A 15,151-nucleotide genomic window follows, 5' to 3' on the forward strand; every position below is an offset into this window, starting at 1 on the left:
CTTATCATGGCTTACAATGTAACATTTCAATACAGTATACAATAATCAGATCAGGATAATTGTCATATCTATCATTGGAGACATTCATCACTTATCTGTGTTGGGAGCATTCAAAATGGTTTGTCCTAGCTCTTGTGAGACACTCAGTTAATTGGTATTAGCCACAGGTACTTACTGAGCGATCGACGATTAGATGTCTAGTAAATAACAAACGACTGACATTTGGACATGCTGTTCTTCTAACATTCTTGTTGGGCTTGGTAGAAGATGTCACTTCTGCTTAGCTTTCTTGTATCTTCTTGATTTCATAATGAATTCTTAAACCAACAGAAACAACATACTCCTTTCTTTCCTTAGTAGTCACAAATCTTTGTGCCAGGAATAATATGACGTACTGTTGGCTTTGCGATCATTCTATAATTTCTTTTCCTTTCTTTTCAGAAATAGAAATAGAGAAACCTTCTGGGATTTGACTTATCTGGAGTTATATCATTATTGAATGTAGTTGCTAATTGGTTTATAAGATTTTTACTAATTATTAGTCAGAGACAATGTTTGACAGAAAGACTATAGTTAAGGTCTGAAAAGGAAACAATGATCTAGTTTTATGTTTCCTTTATAAAGACAAATTTATTTTATGGCAATTTTCTTTTTTTTATTTAGAACTTTGTTTTATTTAAATGTGTTCTTCATGCTACAATGCAACCCTTTAAAATCAATCAAATACATAACATTAAAATGCTTTCTCAAAACATCGATTTAAATGACAACCCACAACCACAGCCTCTAAACTTCTACAAGGCAGCTTCAATATCCAAAAGAACACATTATCATAACTGGAATGAAATCCCATCTCAATGCAAATTTAAGAAAACTGAAGAATATTATCAGACTACCAAAATTTATTGAGATATTATTATTTAATATGTCTACCTCTTAACTCTAAACTTGTTCCCCAACACAGGGAAGGTTTGTTTTTCTGATACCTGGGTTTAAACTCAGGGACCCCTGATTACTTGGCCGGTGCTCTACCATTTGAGCTATGTATGGCAATTTTCTTTAGCCCATGACTTAAAACAAATACAAAATGCCATACATCCTAACATTTTTTTCTCTAAGAGCTTTTGCTTGAGTTTGAAAAGAACATATAAAAGGACGAAGTCATCACTATTGAAATCTGTAGGGCAGATCAGTGGGTGTGGAGCTGCTCAATGCACAATCGGAAGATTGTTTTATTGATGTGCAAAGAAAAGCATGTTTCCCATTGAAGCGGAAGGAGGAGATTGAGTATGCTTATGGTAATTACCTGGGCTACACTTTGACAACATAGCTTCAGATTATCCAAATCCAAATATCTTAACTCTATTGGTAATGGAAAACAGGAAATTCAAAGAAGAGGTTGCTAAAACAGTAAATTACCATCCCTCCATACACATGCACATTTCACTACTTCTTTTTTTTTTTTTTGGCCAGTCCTGGGCCTTGGACTCGGGGCCTGAGCACTGTCCCTGGCTTCTTCCTGCTCAAGGCTAGCACTCTGCCACTTGAGCCACAGCGCCGCTTCTGGCCGTTTTCTGTATATGTGGTGCTGGGGAATCGAACCTAGGGCCTCGTGTATCCGAGGCAGGCACTCTTGCCACTAGGCTATATCCCCAGCCCCTCACTACTTCTTAATTACAGTACTTTGTTATTACTCTGACCATAATTGTTAGGTTGTTCTTTAAGAACTTTTCCGTGTTAGGGACAGAAATCTTCAGAGAGGGTTGACAGTGATGGAACAGGCCTCTTGCACTTTTTCCCAACTCAGCAATATTGAATTAACAGTTGATACTCTTGAAACTATTAAGGAATGTGTAGGAAAATGTGATCAATCTCATACTACATCCTTAACTGACTAATTTATTTACCAGCTCATAAATACCTGTTCTACTGGCTCCTGATTCGAAACCAGACATAGCAGATAAGTCTAAGAGACGATTATCTCCAATTAATTAGCAAAACTCCAGTAATGGAAGTGTGATTCAAATGGTACAACACCAGCTTTGATTAAAAAGAAAAAAAAAGCCAAGCAAGGGCACAAGGCCTTGAGTTCAAGCCCCAGCACTGTGCACACAGGTATGAACACACACACACACACACACACACACACACACACACACACACTTCGTATCATAATACAGTCTTTGGATATATAGAATGAAGGTAAGTAATTATGATTCCTATCTCAAGGAGTTTTTCATTGAATTGGGGATAGAACAATAAGTATATACAAGTTCAGAAGGCTGTTTTTTTTTTTAAAAAAATTGAATTTGTCATAAATATTCTAAGGCAAAGTAACTTGTGCCAGAGATAATGATTTATTGGAGGTAGAGGCAATGAGTGAATTCTCTCAGCAGATTGTGGCCTTTAGTTTAACCTAGAAGGGCAGCCAAGTGTTGTCATTTGAAGAGCAAGCCAGAAGAGGCAATATGTAAAGGACATAGTAAGAGCTTAGATCAGGAGGGCTTTGGATAGAGTGGAGATGGAATGATGGTAAACGAGGTTAGAGATGGGGACAGATGCAGAGGTAGCTTTACAGGATCTTCTGAGTTAACTGAGTTACTACTGCATGTATTATTATTTAATATTTTGTCTTAAGAACAAAATAAAGTGATAGAGGACTTTAGCTGAAAATGACAGGACCTACCTATTTTACCTTTGCAAAAACTTATGGGGCTGATGTTTCCTTTTATAGCAGAAGATATGCAGTTTGAGTGTTTTCATCTATCACATGACTCCCACAATTGCATGAAACTGTTCAACCCAATTTTCATTCCTGCAAAAAAAGAAATGAAGTTCCTAAAGAATGCTGATCTACATACCCTGAGAAAACAGGGATAGTAGGAGCTTTTGTGTAGTTTGCTTATCCCCTTCTTCCTGTTTCCCAGTGCATGTAATTTAATTACTGTTTTGTGTAACCTCAAATGACAAGCAGGGTATAACTGGAAATCATTTGTTCTGCTGGGTGTAGAGCATGCTCTGGTTTGTCAGAGCTGCTCTGCAGTCCCCAGTTTATTTTTCTTCATGCCCTCCAAGTTGTGTCCAGTGTACAGATGTGGGTCTTTTGTTATCGACTTCAATAAATTCTGTTTATGCTATTAGTCAAACAAAACATCAAGAGCAGTAAGTGAATTCAGAGGAAAAGCAAAAAAGAAAGAAAATTAAGCTCTGTCAGTATCTTAAGACCCAGTCAAAATAGTCATTTTATGTTGATTTCAAAGGAAATTACATATTTTAGTCTGAAGATGTAGATTTTCATTTTTAGTGCTAAGTGCAATTAATAGATGAGAGACACTACAAGGCTATTTCTTCTCTTGATCCTCTGACTCTGAACAGAGACAACTTACTGTAAGGGATATGTGTATATGAAACTACCTGGAGACCATCCCATTGGGTTAGCCAGATTTTCTGATGATTTCTTCAGAGGAGAAACAAAAGTGTAAACTTATTAGACTATTGTTGCTTAAGATACCATATTTTACAAAATCAGTTTGTAATTACAAGTATTTGCTGTGGTTTTATGATGGTACTATTAATGACGGAAGTTGGTTACTATTACTTTATTTATTCCTGTACATTTAACATATATTTGGCTTTTCAGTTAGCATTGTTGTGAGACATCAGAACCTGTTAAGTTATTGCTTTTCCTAGAAGATTCAGATTGTTAGTTTTGTAAAATTTACCACTGAAAAAATGATGTCATTGTTTACAAGTTCTAGACATTTTCCTGAAGTAAAAACAAACAAAAAATCCCCAAACCATAATAACCATGCATTGTTGGGCATCCATTTATGAAGTCAGGTCTGGTTTTTTTTTTTCTAATTCAGAAGATTGCTTTTTACACATAGAATAAATATCTCTAGAAGTTAAATACATATGGAATGTTAAAATTATTCTTTTGGGCTAGTGATATGGCTCAGTCTTAGAATGCTTGGCTAGTAAGCATAAGACCCCAGGATTGATCCTGGCAGTGGAAAAAAAAAAAAACAAAAAAAAAACCAGTGCTATTTAGATTACAGTTTATCACTTATCAGTTGACTGATTTCTTTTTTTAGATGAGATTTTTTTTTCTTAGAGAACCTGTAGCCCAGATTGGTCTCTAACTCATACTCTTCTCTATTGTTTTCTATTGTTTTGTTGTCTTTAGCTACCAGAGTTTTGGCGTTTCTGGGTAAACTGAACCAAATACACTCCATTGATCTTGTGGTCAGAATAAATTATTCATGATATTTTGCCACCTCAAAATTCGTTTCCAAGCTAAGAACTTGCCCATCTATTTCATAATTGTTTCTTACTTAAAAAAAATCTTACTTTGAACTGTGTCTGTAGTGACTACTCACACATTTGAGTCAGAGTCCCTGTTGATCAACTAGTCATTGAAGACAATCTTCATTCTAGACTGAACTTTTCTCACAATGGCATCATGCTTGTGGTCCAATATGTTGTCTTGCACATACTTTGAAATTATATATTTTTTGCTTCTATTTTTCACTCAGCATTGTAGTTGATTACATGTCTTCTTTACTTCTCTGAAGGCTCTGGGTACTTAGTTTTCTCCATGAAGTTGTCCCTACTTTTATGTTCTTGTACTTCTGAAAATATTAACAGTGGTACCGTTCCCCATGTCCTACTTGTTTTTATTATGCATGTCTTTCACCAACTCTTCTCATGGTTCCCTCACACTGTTTGTGCCTTTGGTGGGAGTCAGATAAATAGCTGTGGTTAGTGATGATAGGATAGTGAGTGTACAAGCAAGCTTCTGGAATACCTTTCTTCTTGGACACCAGCCAGAGACGTTTCTGTAGATAAAGAGGTAGCTGCTGGGCATCCATCAATCATGTGAGTAGTTGAGAAGAGTCTAAAATACTAAGTATACCCAAGACATTCTAATTGATTTCCTCCCAGAAGAAAGTACTGCATTCACCACCGCAGGGAATGGAAGGGAAGGGCAGATTGCAGATGCTGCAGAGATTAGATGAAGTAGAGTCAGCAACAGAGATGGAATTAGTGGTGAGCCCCATTCTACCAGGAAAAGAGAAAGAAGAAACAATAAGAAACATTTAAAAATTCTTCAGAATGCAAATGAAGATTCTATACTGAGATTTGAATCCTTTTCATATTGTCTAGGAAAGTCCTATAAGATATGTGGATGTACATATTTGTATATTCAAAATAATTCATATGATTGTGCTTTTGCTGTTGAAAATGTAATTCATCCTTAATGTTTCTAAAATGTTTTGAGTCTTTAGGCTAAATAATTGGTATATAGTAGGTTATTCATATATATCTTATAATGGAAAGTTATATGACAGGATTTTTTAAAATAAAAATATAACAAGTCTATCTTTATTTAAGAGGAAAATCCACTAATAAAAAATAGCTGTGTACCATATAGGGTTTGAAGGAATATAAGGCAGTATTTAGGTTGATTTTAGTGATTCCAAGTTCATTACATTTTGCTAGAATATTAATTATCTGTACATAGTTTAGTTATATTTATATTGTCTATAGTCTGTAATGTTTCTTCCTATCCATAGGCTGTGTAGGATGTTTCTTAGAAAAAAAAAAAACTTTATACATGTAAGTAAAGTTAGGTTATGTTGAAATTTGGCAATAATTAGACTGAAAATTTGTTGAAGTCAATCAGTCTTTAATTTGTTTCAAGCCTGTCACCCTGGCTCTGGGGAGTCCGTGTCAGGAAGATTGGGAGTCTCAGGCATATACAGGCTACAAAGAGATCCTGTTGTGAACTGACTCCTCTAAAATATGAACAAAAAAAGCAAACCAATAAAAAATCTTTGAGTCATTTGCTTTTGTCATGCTGATATATAATGATATTACCTAATTGACTCTAGATGATACAGAAGACTGTAGTCTCTTTTTGTCAGAGGTAAAGTTTCTGAATGATTAGATAGGGGTTCATATTTTGGTGAATGAATCAACTCAAAATGAGATAGTCCTTTTAGAGGAATATTTACAGAAATTTAAATCTTTATTTTTGAAAAGATCTCTTGGATTCTCGTGTACAATTAAGTTTGGTAAACACAGGCCTAAACTTTATTTTCACAGTTGGTGTAAGCTCGGTGATGGGAGAAACATTCACTGATATTAGTTCAATGTGCAGTCAGCCCTTAATAAATATTTATCAGTTAAATAAAGAAAACTTGAATATGTCCCTGGCTAGGAAACTCTATTCTTTATGACTCTGTGTTTTTAGTTAGAATTGATAGGATTAGTTTATGTCATCTTGTGAATTTTTATCCTGCTAGTCCTTTGTGCATTACTATTAAACACAAATAGATCATGTTTCTGTATATACTTTTAGAACATACCCACTCTTTGTTCTCTCCACCATGAAAAATATACAAATTGTGCTTGCCAAACATGATTTATGAGTTAATGACTGTAATTTCCCATTTACTTATAACACTGTCTGCTGGCCTTATTATAATAGAATATTTGTAGGGAAAACTCAGCAAAAAGGTAAACTTGATCAGGTCTGTATTTACTAGCTTTACATTTTGTTTAGATGGTATCTACCTTTGGGTTTCTAATATGTATAATAAAATAGGAACTTTGAACACCTTATGATATGTGCTCAGCTATGTTGGGATTCAGTTTTTTTTTATTTCATTCCTCTGCCCCTGTAGTTTTTCTACTTTCAGAACCACAGTTGACTGTTCATAAGGCAGTATTATTACCATAATTACTATAATACTACAGTACTATTTAGCATATATTCAGTGCAATGGTTGAGAAGTACCTGACTCTTCCCCAAGATCAATTCTGAAGATTTGAATTAAAGGACACTTTTAAAATAGTTTCTTCCCTGTGTAGGACCCAGAAAAATGATCACAGTTAACAGCTAGTGTGAACCTGCAGTTAATACTCAGTTTATCTCTTCCAGACTAGGTGTTTCTCCTGAGTTGATTTTACTTATGTTATTTACTTATTTTATCTTACTCCTCTGTGACTTCCATGAGAAAGTAACAGTACCCAGAGTAACAATGATGCACTTTGTATTTTCGATGTATGGACTAAAAGGTTCCAATAGATCAGTATCAGAGGACTAGTCCCATGAGGCTGTGTCATATTAGGCTATTTCAACTTCTTTATCACAGCTTCTTTATCTGGAGCACGAGAATAGCAATAACAGATACTTGTGCATAGGTGTGCTGTGTGCGTTTATTATATAAGTGTTTAATGTATTTAGCATAGATTGCAGTAATTGATAAATCTTCAATGTCTTTTAGGTAATAAATGTGAGGGCATGATGGAGATAAGATGACGTTAAAAATACATTGAAAGTGGAATAGTAATAACCACATTTATATATTCCTATGTACAAGGACAGTGATTAGCATTTTATGTATACTCAAGCAAGCAGCATCAACGACCTGAAAACATGCTCACTATGCTTTAGATGTTCTAGGATAGTAATTGTTGGGAAGATCTTTTGGTCAGAAACAGAGACAGTGTTACTGATTTATGTAGCATTGGAAAGGAACATTCAAGCTGCATGTTATACTTCAATCTTCGTGCTGTGTATCTTTTACACTGTGTAAGTAGGGAAGTACAACCTCTTCCATGGTGTGGTGAGAGAGTGGGAACAGATGAGAGTTGAGATAGATAGTGGTAGATCTTTTATTTATTTACTTTTTGTTTTCTTTCTGAATACCTGGTCTGAGAGTATAGTTTGAGAGTATATCAAGATCTCTATCCTGTTACCAGCTGCCTAGGGTATAGATTTTATGGTTGTAGTTGATGAAGTAGATGGCCACCAGTATAATCTTATCAATTCAGCCTTCATGGTTGAGGGCTAACATAACAGACTGGTAACCTGATTTACTTATCACCTAAAAAAATCCCAAGATCCATTGATTTTAAGTTCTCTCTCTCTCTCTCTCTCTCTCTCCCCTCCCCCATCCCATTTTCTCAGAAAATTTCTGGGTATAAAACATCGCCAGGAAGTGGGGAATGTTATTCCTTAGATCTCACATATTGATTTAGCTAATTTCTATAAAATAATTCATTTTGCTAAAATTAGTAAAATAAGCCACAGGGCTTCAGTACAACAGCCACATAGCATTAGAGCTAGATTTAAATCCAGCGGGCTGAGCTGCAGAATCCATCCTCATAACTTCAAGAGCTTGCAAAAACTGGTTAAAATAGAAAATATAGTACAGACTGAGAGCTAAATGGATGGAAAGAAGAGAAAATGACTTTTAATTGTTAGTATGTCAACAAAGTCAAATGAAAATGCATCTTTCTACAACTCCTTTGTTTATGTACACATGAGGGCTGCTGTCTGAGTGGGAGGGAGGTGGGAAATTGGTAGATTTAGATTCAGAGATGACTCAATCACCATGTTCTATTAGAAAGAGGGTTGGCTTCTCAGAAACACATTTTTGAACCTCTGACTCATGTGACTTGAACCAAAGTCTTTCAAACTTAGTTAAATCCTCTTAAATTTTTTCAAAACAAACTATCATCATCAAAATGCTTGGCTATGCAGATGTTTGTATTTACTTAATGGTAAATCTTTCCTGGATTTCCTGTACTGTAAGGAAAATATTTAAATTTTAGTACTCTTTAATTTTACTGAACATGTTGGAAAATTGTTTTAAATATTTTAATGTTCTGTGAACCAAAATATTTACAGAACAAGAAGTTCTTCTAGCCAGCAGATTGTTCTCTTTGCTGTGCTTGAGGGTAGAAACATTAGGAGCAACAGCATAAGATGATGCCATTGAGCCTTTTTATAAACAGCCTCGTAGAGTTGTGTGATGTGGTCTTTGTTTATTAAAGGTGTGAAAGACTCCTTTGCTATATTTAGGTTAAAGTCTGTCTATTAAAGCATGCAAAATTTCAGTTATTATTATTATAGTTTGGTGAGTAAGAGACCAGTATGAATAAATAAAAGAATTAGACTTAACTGGAAATAATTACTAAGAGGCTAATTTGAAGAAGAAAAGAATATCAACTTTGATCTTGCATTTTTCAAAGAACAAAAATATTAATATTTTTAAAAAACATCCTGTGTCCATTGTCTTTCATAATCTTTGAACATTTGCTGATGACATCTAAATTAATATTTTTAATTGACCAAACATTTGTACAAGCATGTATTCATTGTAATTAAATTATACCTAACACTGTGTCAGAAGAATATGTTTTATACTAGGAAGCAGTACTTGAAATGGGCTACATAGGGTAAAGGGGAGAGGGGTGGACAAATGAAGTATACAAGAGGAGGAGAATATAGTCACAAAACCAAGGTATGTCCTACAAAATTAAGAAGAGTGAAGGAAGTAGTATGCAGGAAAGGGATGGGTGGGAATAATGAAAGGGTGACATAGATGAATATTTATTGTATTTATAAACTTCTTTGTTATATTGAAGTTCCTTTGTACATCTAAAGATAAAAAATAAACACATTTTATAATTACAAATAGGTAAGTTTAAGAAACATGAAGCTGTAACAACCAAACAAATGTATACTAAAGTCAGTATAAATTAAAACTGTAAAAATAAGCATGAGTCCAGTGTTTGTGACAATAAAAGAAAATGGTTTTAGACTAAGTTTAAGAATACTTTTGTTGAGCTGGGAGTACGGCCTAGTGGCCAGAGTGCTTGCCTCGTATATGTGAGGCCTGGGTTTGATTCCTCAGCACCACATATAGAAAATGGCCAGAAGTAGCTGTGGCTCAAGTGTCAGAGTGCTAGCCTTGAGCAAAAAGAAGCCAGTGACAGTGCTCAGGCCCTGAGTTCAAGCCCCAGGACTGGCAAAAAAAAAAAAAAAAAAAAGAATACTTGTGTTAACAATTCTAAGTAGAAAGAACAATGCTGGAGAAATTACAATACCAAACTTGAAGCTGTATTACAAGGCTAAAGTAATAAAAACAGCTTGATATTGGCACAGGAACAGGCGCGAAGACCAATGGAACAGAACTGAAGACCCAGAAATGAACCCACAGAACTATGCCTACTTAATCTTTGATAAAGGAGCTAAAAAAATAGGATGGAAGAAAGATAGCCTCTTTAACAAATGGTGCTGGCAAAACTGGTTCAACACCTGCAACAAATTAAAACTAAATCTTTATATATCATCCTGTACCAAAATCAATTGCAAATGGATCAGAGACATTGAAATAAAAACAGATACCCTGAAAATGCTACAAGAAGGAGTAGGAGAAACACTTGGGCTCCTTGGCACAGGATGAAACTTCCTTTACAAAGACCCAGAAATGCTACAAATCAAAGAAAGGATGGACAAATGGGACTGCATCAAACTGCAGAGGCTTCTGCAGGGCAAAGGACATAGCTCACAAGATAAACGGAAAGCCCACAGATTGGGAAAAGATCTTTATCGGCCATACAACAGACAAAGGCCTCATATCTAAAAATATATGAAAAACTAAAAAAATTAAATTCCTCCAAAACAAAACCTCAAAGAACCAACAGTCCCTCAATAAGTGGGCTAAAGACTTAAAAAGAGACTTCTCTGATGAGGAAATGAGAATGGCCAAGAGACACATGAAGAAGTGCTCAATATCACTGGCCATAAAACAAATGCAAATCAAAACAACACTGAGATTCCACCTCACCCCAGTAAGAATGTCCTTTATCAGGAAAACTAACAGTAATAACAAATGCTGGAGGGGATGTGGCCAAAAGGGAACCTTACTACATTGTTGGTGGGAATGTAATCTTGTTCAGCCACTCTGGAAAGCAGTATGGAGATTCCTCAGAAGACTAAACATAGAGATCCCCTCTTACCCAGCAGCTCAATTTTTGAGCATCTACCCAAAAGACCACAAACAAGACCACACTAAAGCCACTAGCAAAACAATGTTCATCGCAGCACAATTTGTCATTACTAAAATATGGAACCAACCCAGATGGCCCTCAGTATATGAATGGATCAGGAAAATGTGGTACATATACAATAGAATTTTATGCCTCTATCAGAAAGAATGACATTGCCCCATTCGTAAGGAAATGGAAGGACTTGGAAAAAAATTGTACTAAGTGAAGTGAGCCAAAACCAAAGAAACGTGGACTATATGGTTTCCCTTATAGGGAATAATTAGCACAGATTTAGGCTAGTCACAGCAGAGGATCACAAGAGCCTAATTGCTATGCCCCTATGAACGGGTAAGATGATGCTAAGTGAAATGAACTCCATGTTATGGAAATGACAGTTATATTACTGTTGTAATTACTTTCAACATGCCATGTGAAACTGCAGATTTTTGTTGATGATCCTCTTATATCCCCTTCCTGTCGCTGTACCCGTGCTATCACTGTATCTCATCTGAGTACACTGGATACTGTATATACTGGTATTAACACTAGGAAAGTGAAAGAGAATATAAAAATCGAGAGACAAAGGATAAAAAGACAAACGACTACAAAAGCAATACTTGCAAAACCATTTGGTGTAAACCAACTGAGGAACTCACAGGGGGAGAGGGATAGGGGGAAATGAGGGAGGAGGCAACAAATTGTACAAGAAATGTACCACTGCCTTATGTATGAAACTGCAACGCCTCTGTACATCACTTTGACAATAAATAATTATTCAAAAAAGAGAATACTTGTGTTTTCCAGTGTTTATTAACTCGCACAATTAATATTGTGAAATGACCATTCTGCCAAAAATAACCTACAAATTCAGTGCAACAAGCATTAAAATCCCGCCATTCTTCATAGAGATAGAAAAATCAATACTAAATCTCATATGAAAGCAAAAGGGCTAGCCTGATTAGCGAAAACAATTCTGAGAAAAATAAAAGCAGTGCTGGTGATAGCAAAATACCAAATTTTAAATTATATCACAGACTCATCATAAGAAAACAGCATAATACTGGCATAAAAACAGACTCAAAGACCAATGGAATAGATTAAAAGACACAGAAATGAACCTAAACAGCCATAGCCATCTACTTTTTGACAGAGCTCAAAATACATTTTGAAGAATCAACAGTATTGGCAAAATAGGATTTCAATCTGCAAAGGATTAAAACTAGACATCTGACTCTCACCCTCTGGTGAAGTTAAAGATTGAAGAGAGGAATGGTGGGAGAATTCAGTTACAATACTCAATGTACTTATATGAATATGTAACTAGGAAAATTGAGGGCATATGTGGAGCTTGGAGAGACAAGGGAGAACAAAGACAAGGCTGACATTGGTAAAGATGCATTGTACTGACAGACTCACATGTTGAATTGAAACCCCTTTGTTTTGGGCTTGAATTCAAGATCTTGTACCCTTGCTCATGTTTTCTTTTTTGCTCTTGGTTCATGGCTAGTGGTCTAGTACATACTGTTTCTTCTTCTTCATGGCTGAGTAATACTCCAGTGTGTGTGTGTGTGTGTGTGTGTGTGTGTGTGTGTGTGTGTGTGTGTGCGCGTGTGCGCGCGCGCGCATGTGCATGTGTTTTCTTTTGTCCATTCTTCAGTTTTAGAGCATATAGGCTGTTTCTTCTAAATCTAGACTGAGACTTAACCTCTTCTAATAAGCTCTGTGTCTTTGGTCTTTGTTATTTCATTTTCTTGCTGGAATTGTCATAATCTTTTGTTGCTTTCTTGCTTTAAGTCATTCCAGGTGTGATGAATTCTATCTTTGTAACAATAATGTGTAACATCCTCTCCTAATGCAAACTTGTTTGATTACCAACCTTCCCGTTTTAGTCCTTTAATAAGCTCTATAATAAATTCTTTGTATAATATAAACCAGACTATTTGCTAGTTACTGAATATTTTCTTGTTGTTGACATTTTTCCTATCTGAAGCAGTTTCCTACATTCTTGTTTGCTAAAATAATATTCATTATTCATGGCCTGATTGAAATGTCTTTCACTTGTAGTGAGATAAACTTGAGCCAAGGCTTATTTTTATATGTAATCCTAGGTTTTATATGTCTGTCTTATATCAATTATATGGTCTTTTGTAACAAAGTTGTTTTATGCTCATATTTGTTCTTCCTGTCTAATGTGTAACATTTTCCCTGTGTTTTTCCTCCAAGGATGTTAAAATTGAATCTGGAGCACTGAGTCAAGTTGGCAGAGATATTCAGCAGAGCAAGTTAGAGAAGTGCTACAATTTTGTTTGTATGAATGTAAGTAGCAAATGCAAATGGCTCAAAGCACTTGAGGATCTGAGTAAATATAATGACAAATATAATTGATTTTGGTTTATTTGTGTTGATTTTCATAGAGTGTATTGCAAGATCAGTTATGTCACATAGCATGTATTTGGAAATTGTATGCTTTATCTCTTGGAATAGGAATGTTATGTTTTCTAAGTCTCTTTCCCCATAATAGGAAACAATGGTGTTTTCTTTGTGCAGCATTTTCAAATATCTGTTTTCTAGGGGTAAAGTAGATAAGCTGTAAATATGATCTAATAAATTGTTCAAAAATGTAATACATTTAACTATGAGTATCCTTTAAAGTTGATAAAACATCTTTAATCTTTAAAAGCATTTTCAATATTATGCCAAATCTATTTTTCCCTTGAGTTACCTTTTGGGGCATGTAAAAGTTTCTTCACTTCCTCTTATTTTCTTGATTTTTTAGATTATGACATCTGATTTTCAAGAAACTCGTAATCTCCTGAGTACGCTTGAGGAGAGCAGCCTTTCCATTTTGTATCCTGTAGTTGTTGTTTCAGTAAGTGAGAGAATGCTAGTTTTACTCTTTCAACTTGGTACATCTTTCCTCATAACTCTCTATTTCCATTTGAGAAAATTTTATCCAGTTGCAATTATCAATTCAAAATCAGAATCAGAAACTTTCCTCTTTGCCCTCTCTAGTTCATTTTCTTACTGTGACTTCTGCAAGCACCTATCTTCATTAGTTCAGTCTTTTGGTTCAACTGACAAGTTTAGAAAAAACTTTATCCAAGCAACGAATTCATTTCTTTTTCCTCATTAAAATTGCAAAATTTATGATTGAATTGACCAGTTGTTTGGATAATATGAAGAGATTTTTTTTTTTTTTGGCCAGTCCTGGGCCTTGAACTCAGGGCCTGAGCACTGTCCCTGGCTTCTTCCCGCTCAAGGCTAGCACTCTGCCACTTGAGCCACAGCGCCGCTTCTGGCCGTTTTCTGTATATGTGGTGCTGGGGAATCGAACCTAGGGCCTCGTGTATCCGAGGCAGGCACTCTTGCCACTAGGCTATATCCCCAGCCCATATGAAGAGATTTTTAAAAGCATACTACCATAACGTTATAAGACAAAAAATCCAAAAGTTAAAAACATAATAAGAACAAAATCTAATAGTAGAAAATATATTCTTGAATTCTTTTCCATAAACAGCATACATAGAATGAATGAAAGAGAATTCCTAAAAGATTGGCCTATAATGTTTTTGGAGATTCTTTTTTCCCCTGTACATTATTAAGAGTATACATATTATTCAGTGCAGAATTTTACTTGATTAGAAATTTCCTTGTGCATCACAAGTATCAGAGAACAAATCAGGGAGGGACAGGCACAGAAGCTATGCCAGTGAAACTGGCCAAGAAGAAGCACCTGTAGTGTGTTGTGTTTTGCTGTGGGACAGGGCTCCAAACATTCTCAAAAGTGCCAGCAATTTTCCAGTTCCCGAAGTGAAGAATTCAGTTGTTGATAGGTAAGATAATTAACATGGAACAAAGAAAATAATTTGCATAACGTTTTCTTATGAAAACAGTGCAAGTAAAACATATTAGCAACTGGGAAGGTATAATTAATTCAGTGGCAAATTGTATTTGGTTTTATGCCTTAATGTGGGCTGTAAAACTGCAGGTGATTATAGAAACCCAAGGTCCACATGTGACTAATTTTTCACTCAGAGACTGTCAATGAACTTTGTTATTATTTATCTATTATTATGATGAATGTTATCCCTTTCAACATTCTTACCCATTTCTCCCCTTCCCACCCCTTCCCTTACTCTTCTTAATTTTGTAGGGTATACATTAGATTCTTGATTACACTCCCCCGCCCCTTTTTTTCTCTTCTTCATTTGTCTCTCCGTTTCCCCTTGACCCCAGCCCACCCCTTTCAAGTACCCACTTCCTGGTGGTTTGTTTTGCTGCACTTTGATTTTGTCTTTCTAAG

At 35.4% G+C, this 15,151-nt stretch overlaps 1 protein-coding gene across 4 annotated transcripts in view; it reads left to right on the plus strand.

The window, feature by feature from the left end:
- Crppa (CDP-L-ribitol pyrophosphorylase A) overlaps positions 1 to 15,151 on the plus strand; it is a 211,939-nt gene that overhangs the window by 81,989 nt on the left and 114,799 nt on the right. For 3 of the 4 annotated variants that reach the window (XM_048339750.1, XM_048339748.1, XM_048339747.1), the window contains 2 exons: positions 13,072 to 13,164; positions 13,625 to 13,717. In XM_048339750.1, coding sequence (XP_048195707.1) covers positions 13,072 to 13,164; positions 13,625 to 13,717 — 186 coding nt within the window. The remainder of the gene's footprint in view (positions 1 to 13,071; positions 13,165 to 13,624; positions 13,718 to 15,151) is intronic. The other variant, XM_048339749.1, reaches the window with a different exon arrangement.

Source organism: Perognathus longimembris, chromosome 2, assembly GCF_023159225.1.
Source record: "Perognathus longimembris pacificus isolate PPM17 chromosome 2, ASM2315922v1, whole genome shotgun sequence".
NCBI classification, from domain to species: domain Eukaryota; kingdom Metazoa; phylum Chordata; class Mammalia; order Rodentia; family Heteromyidae; genus Perognathus; species Perognathus longimembris.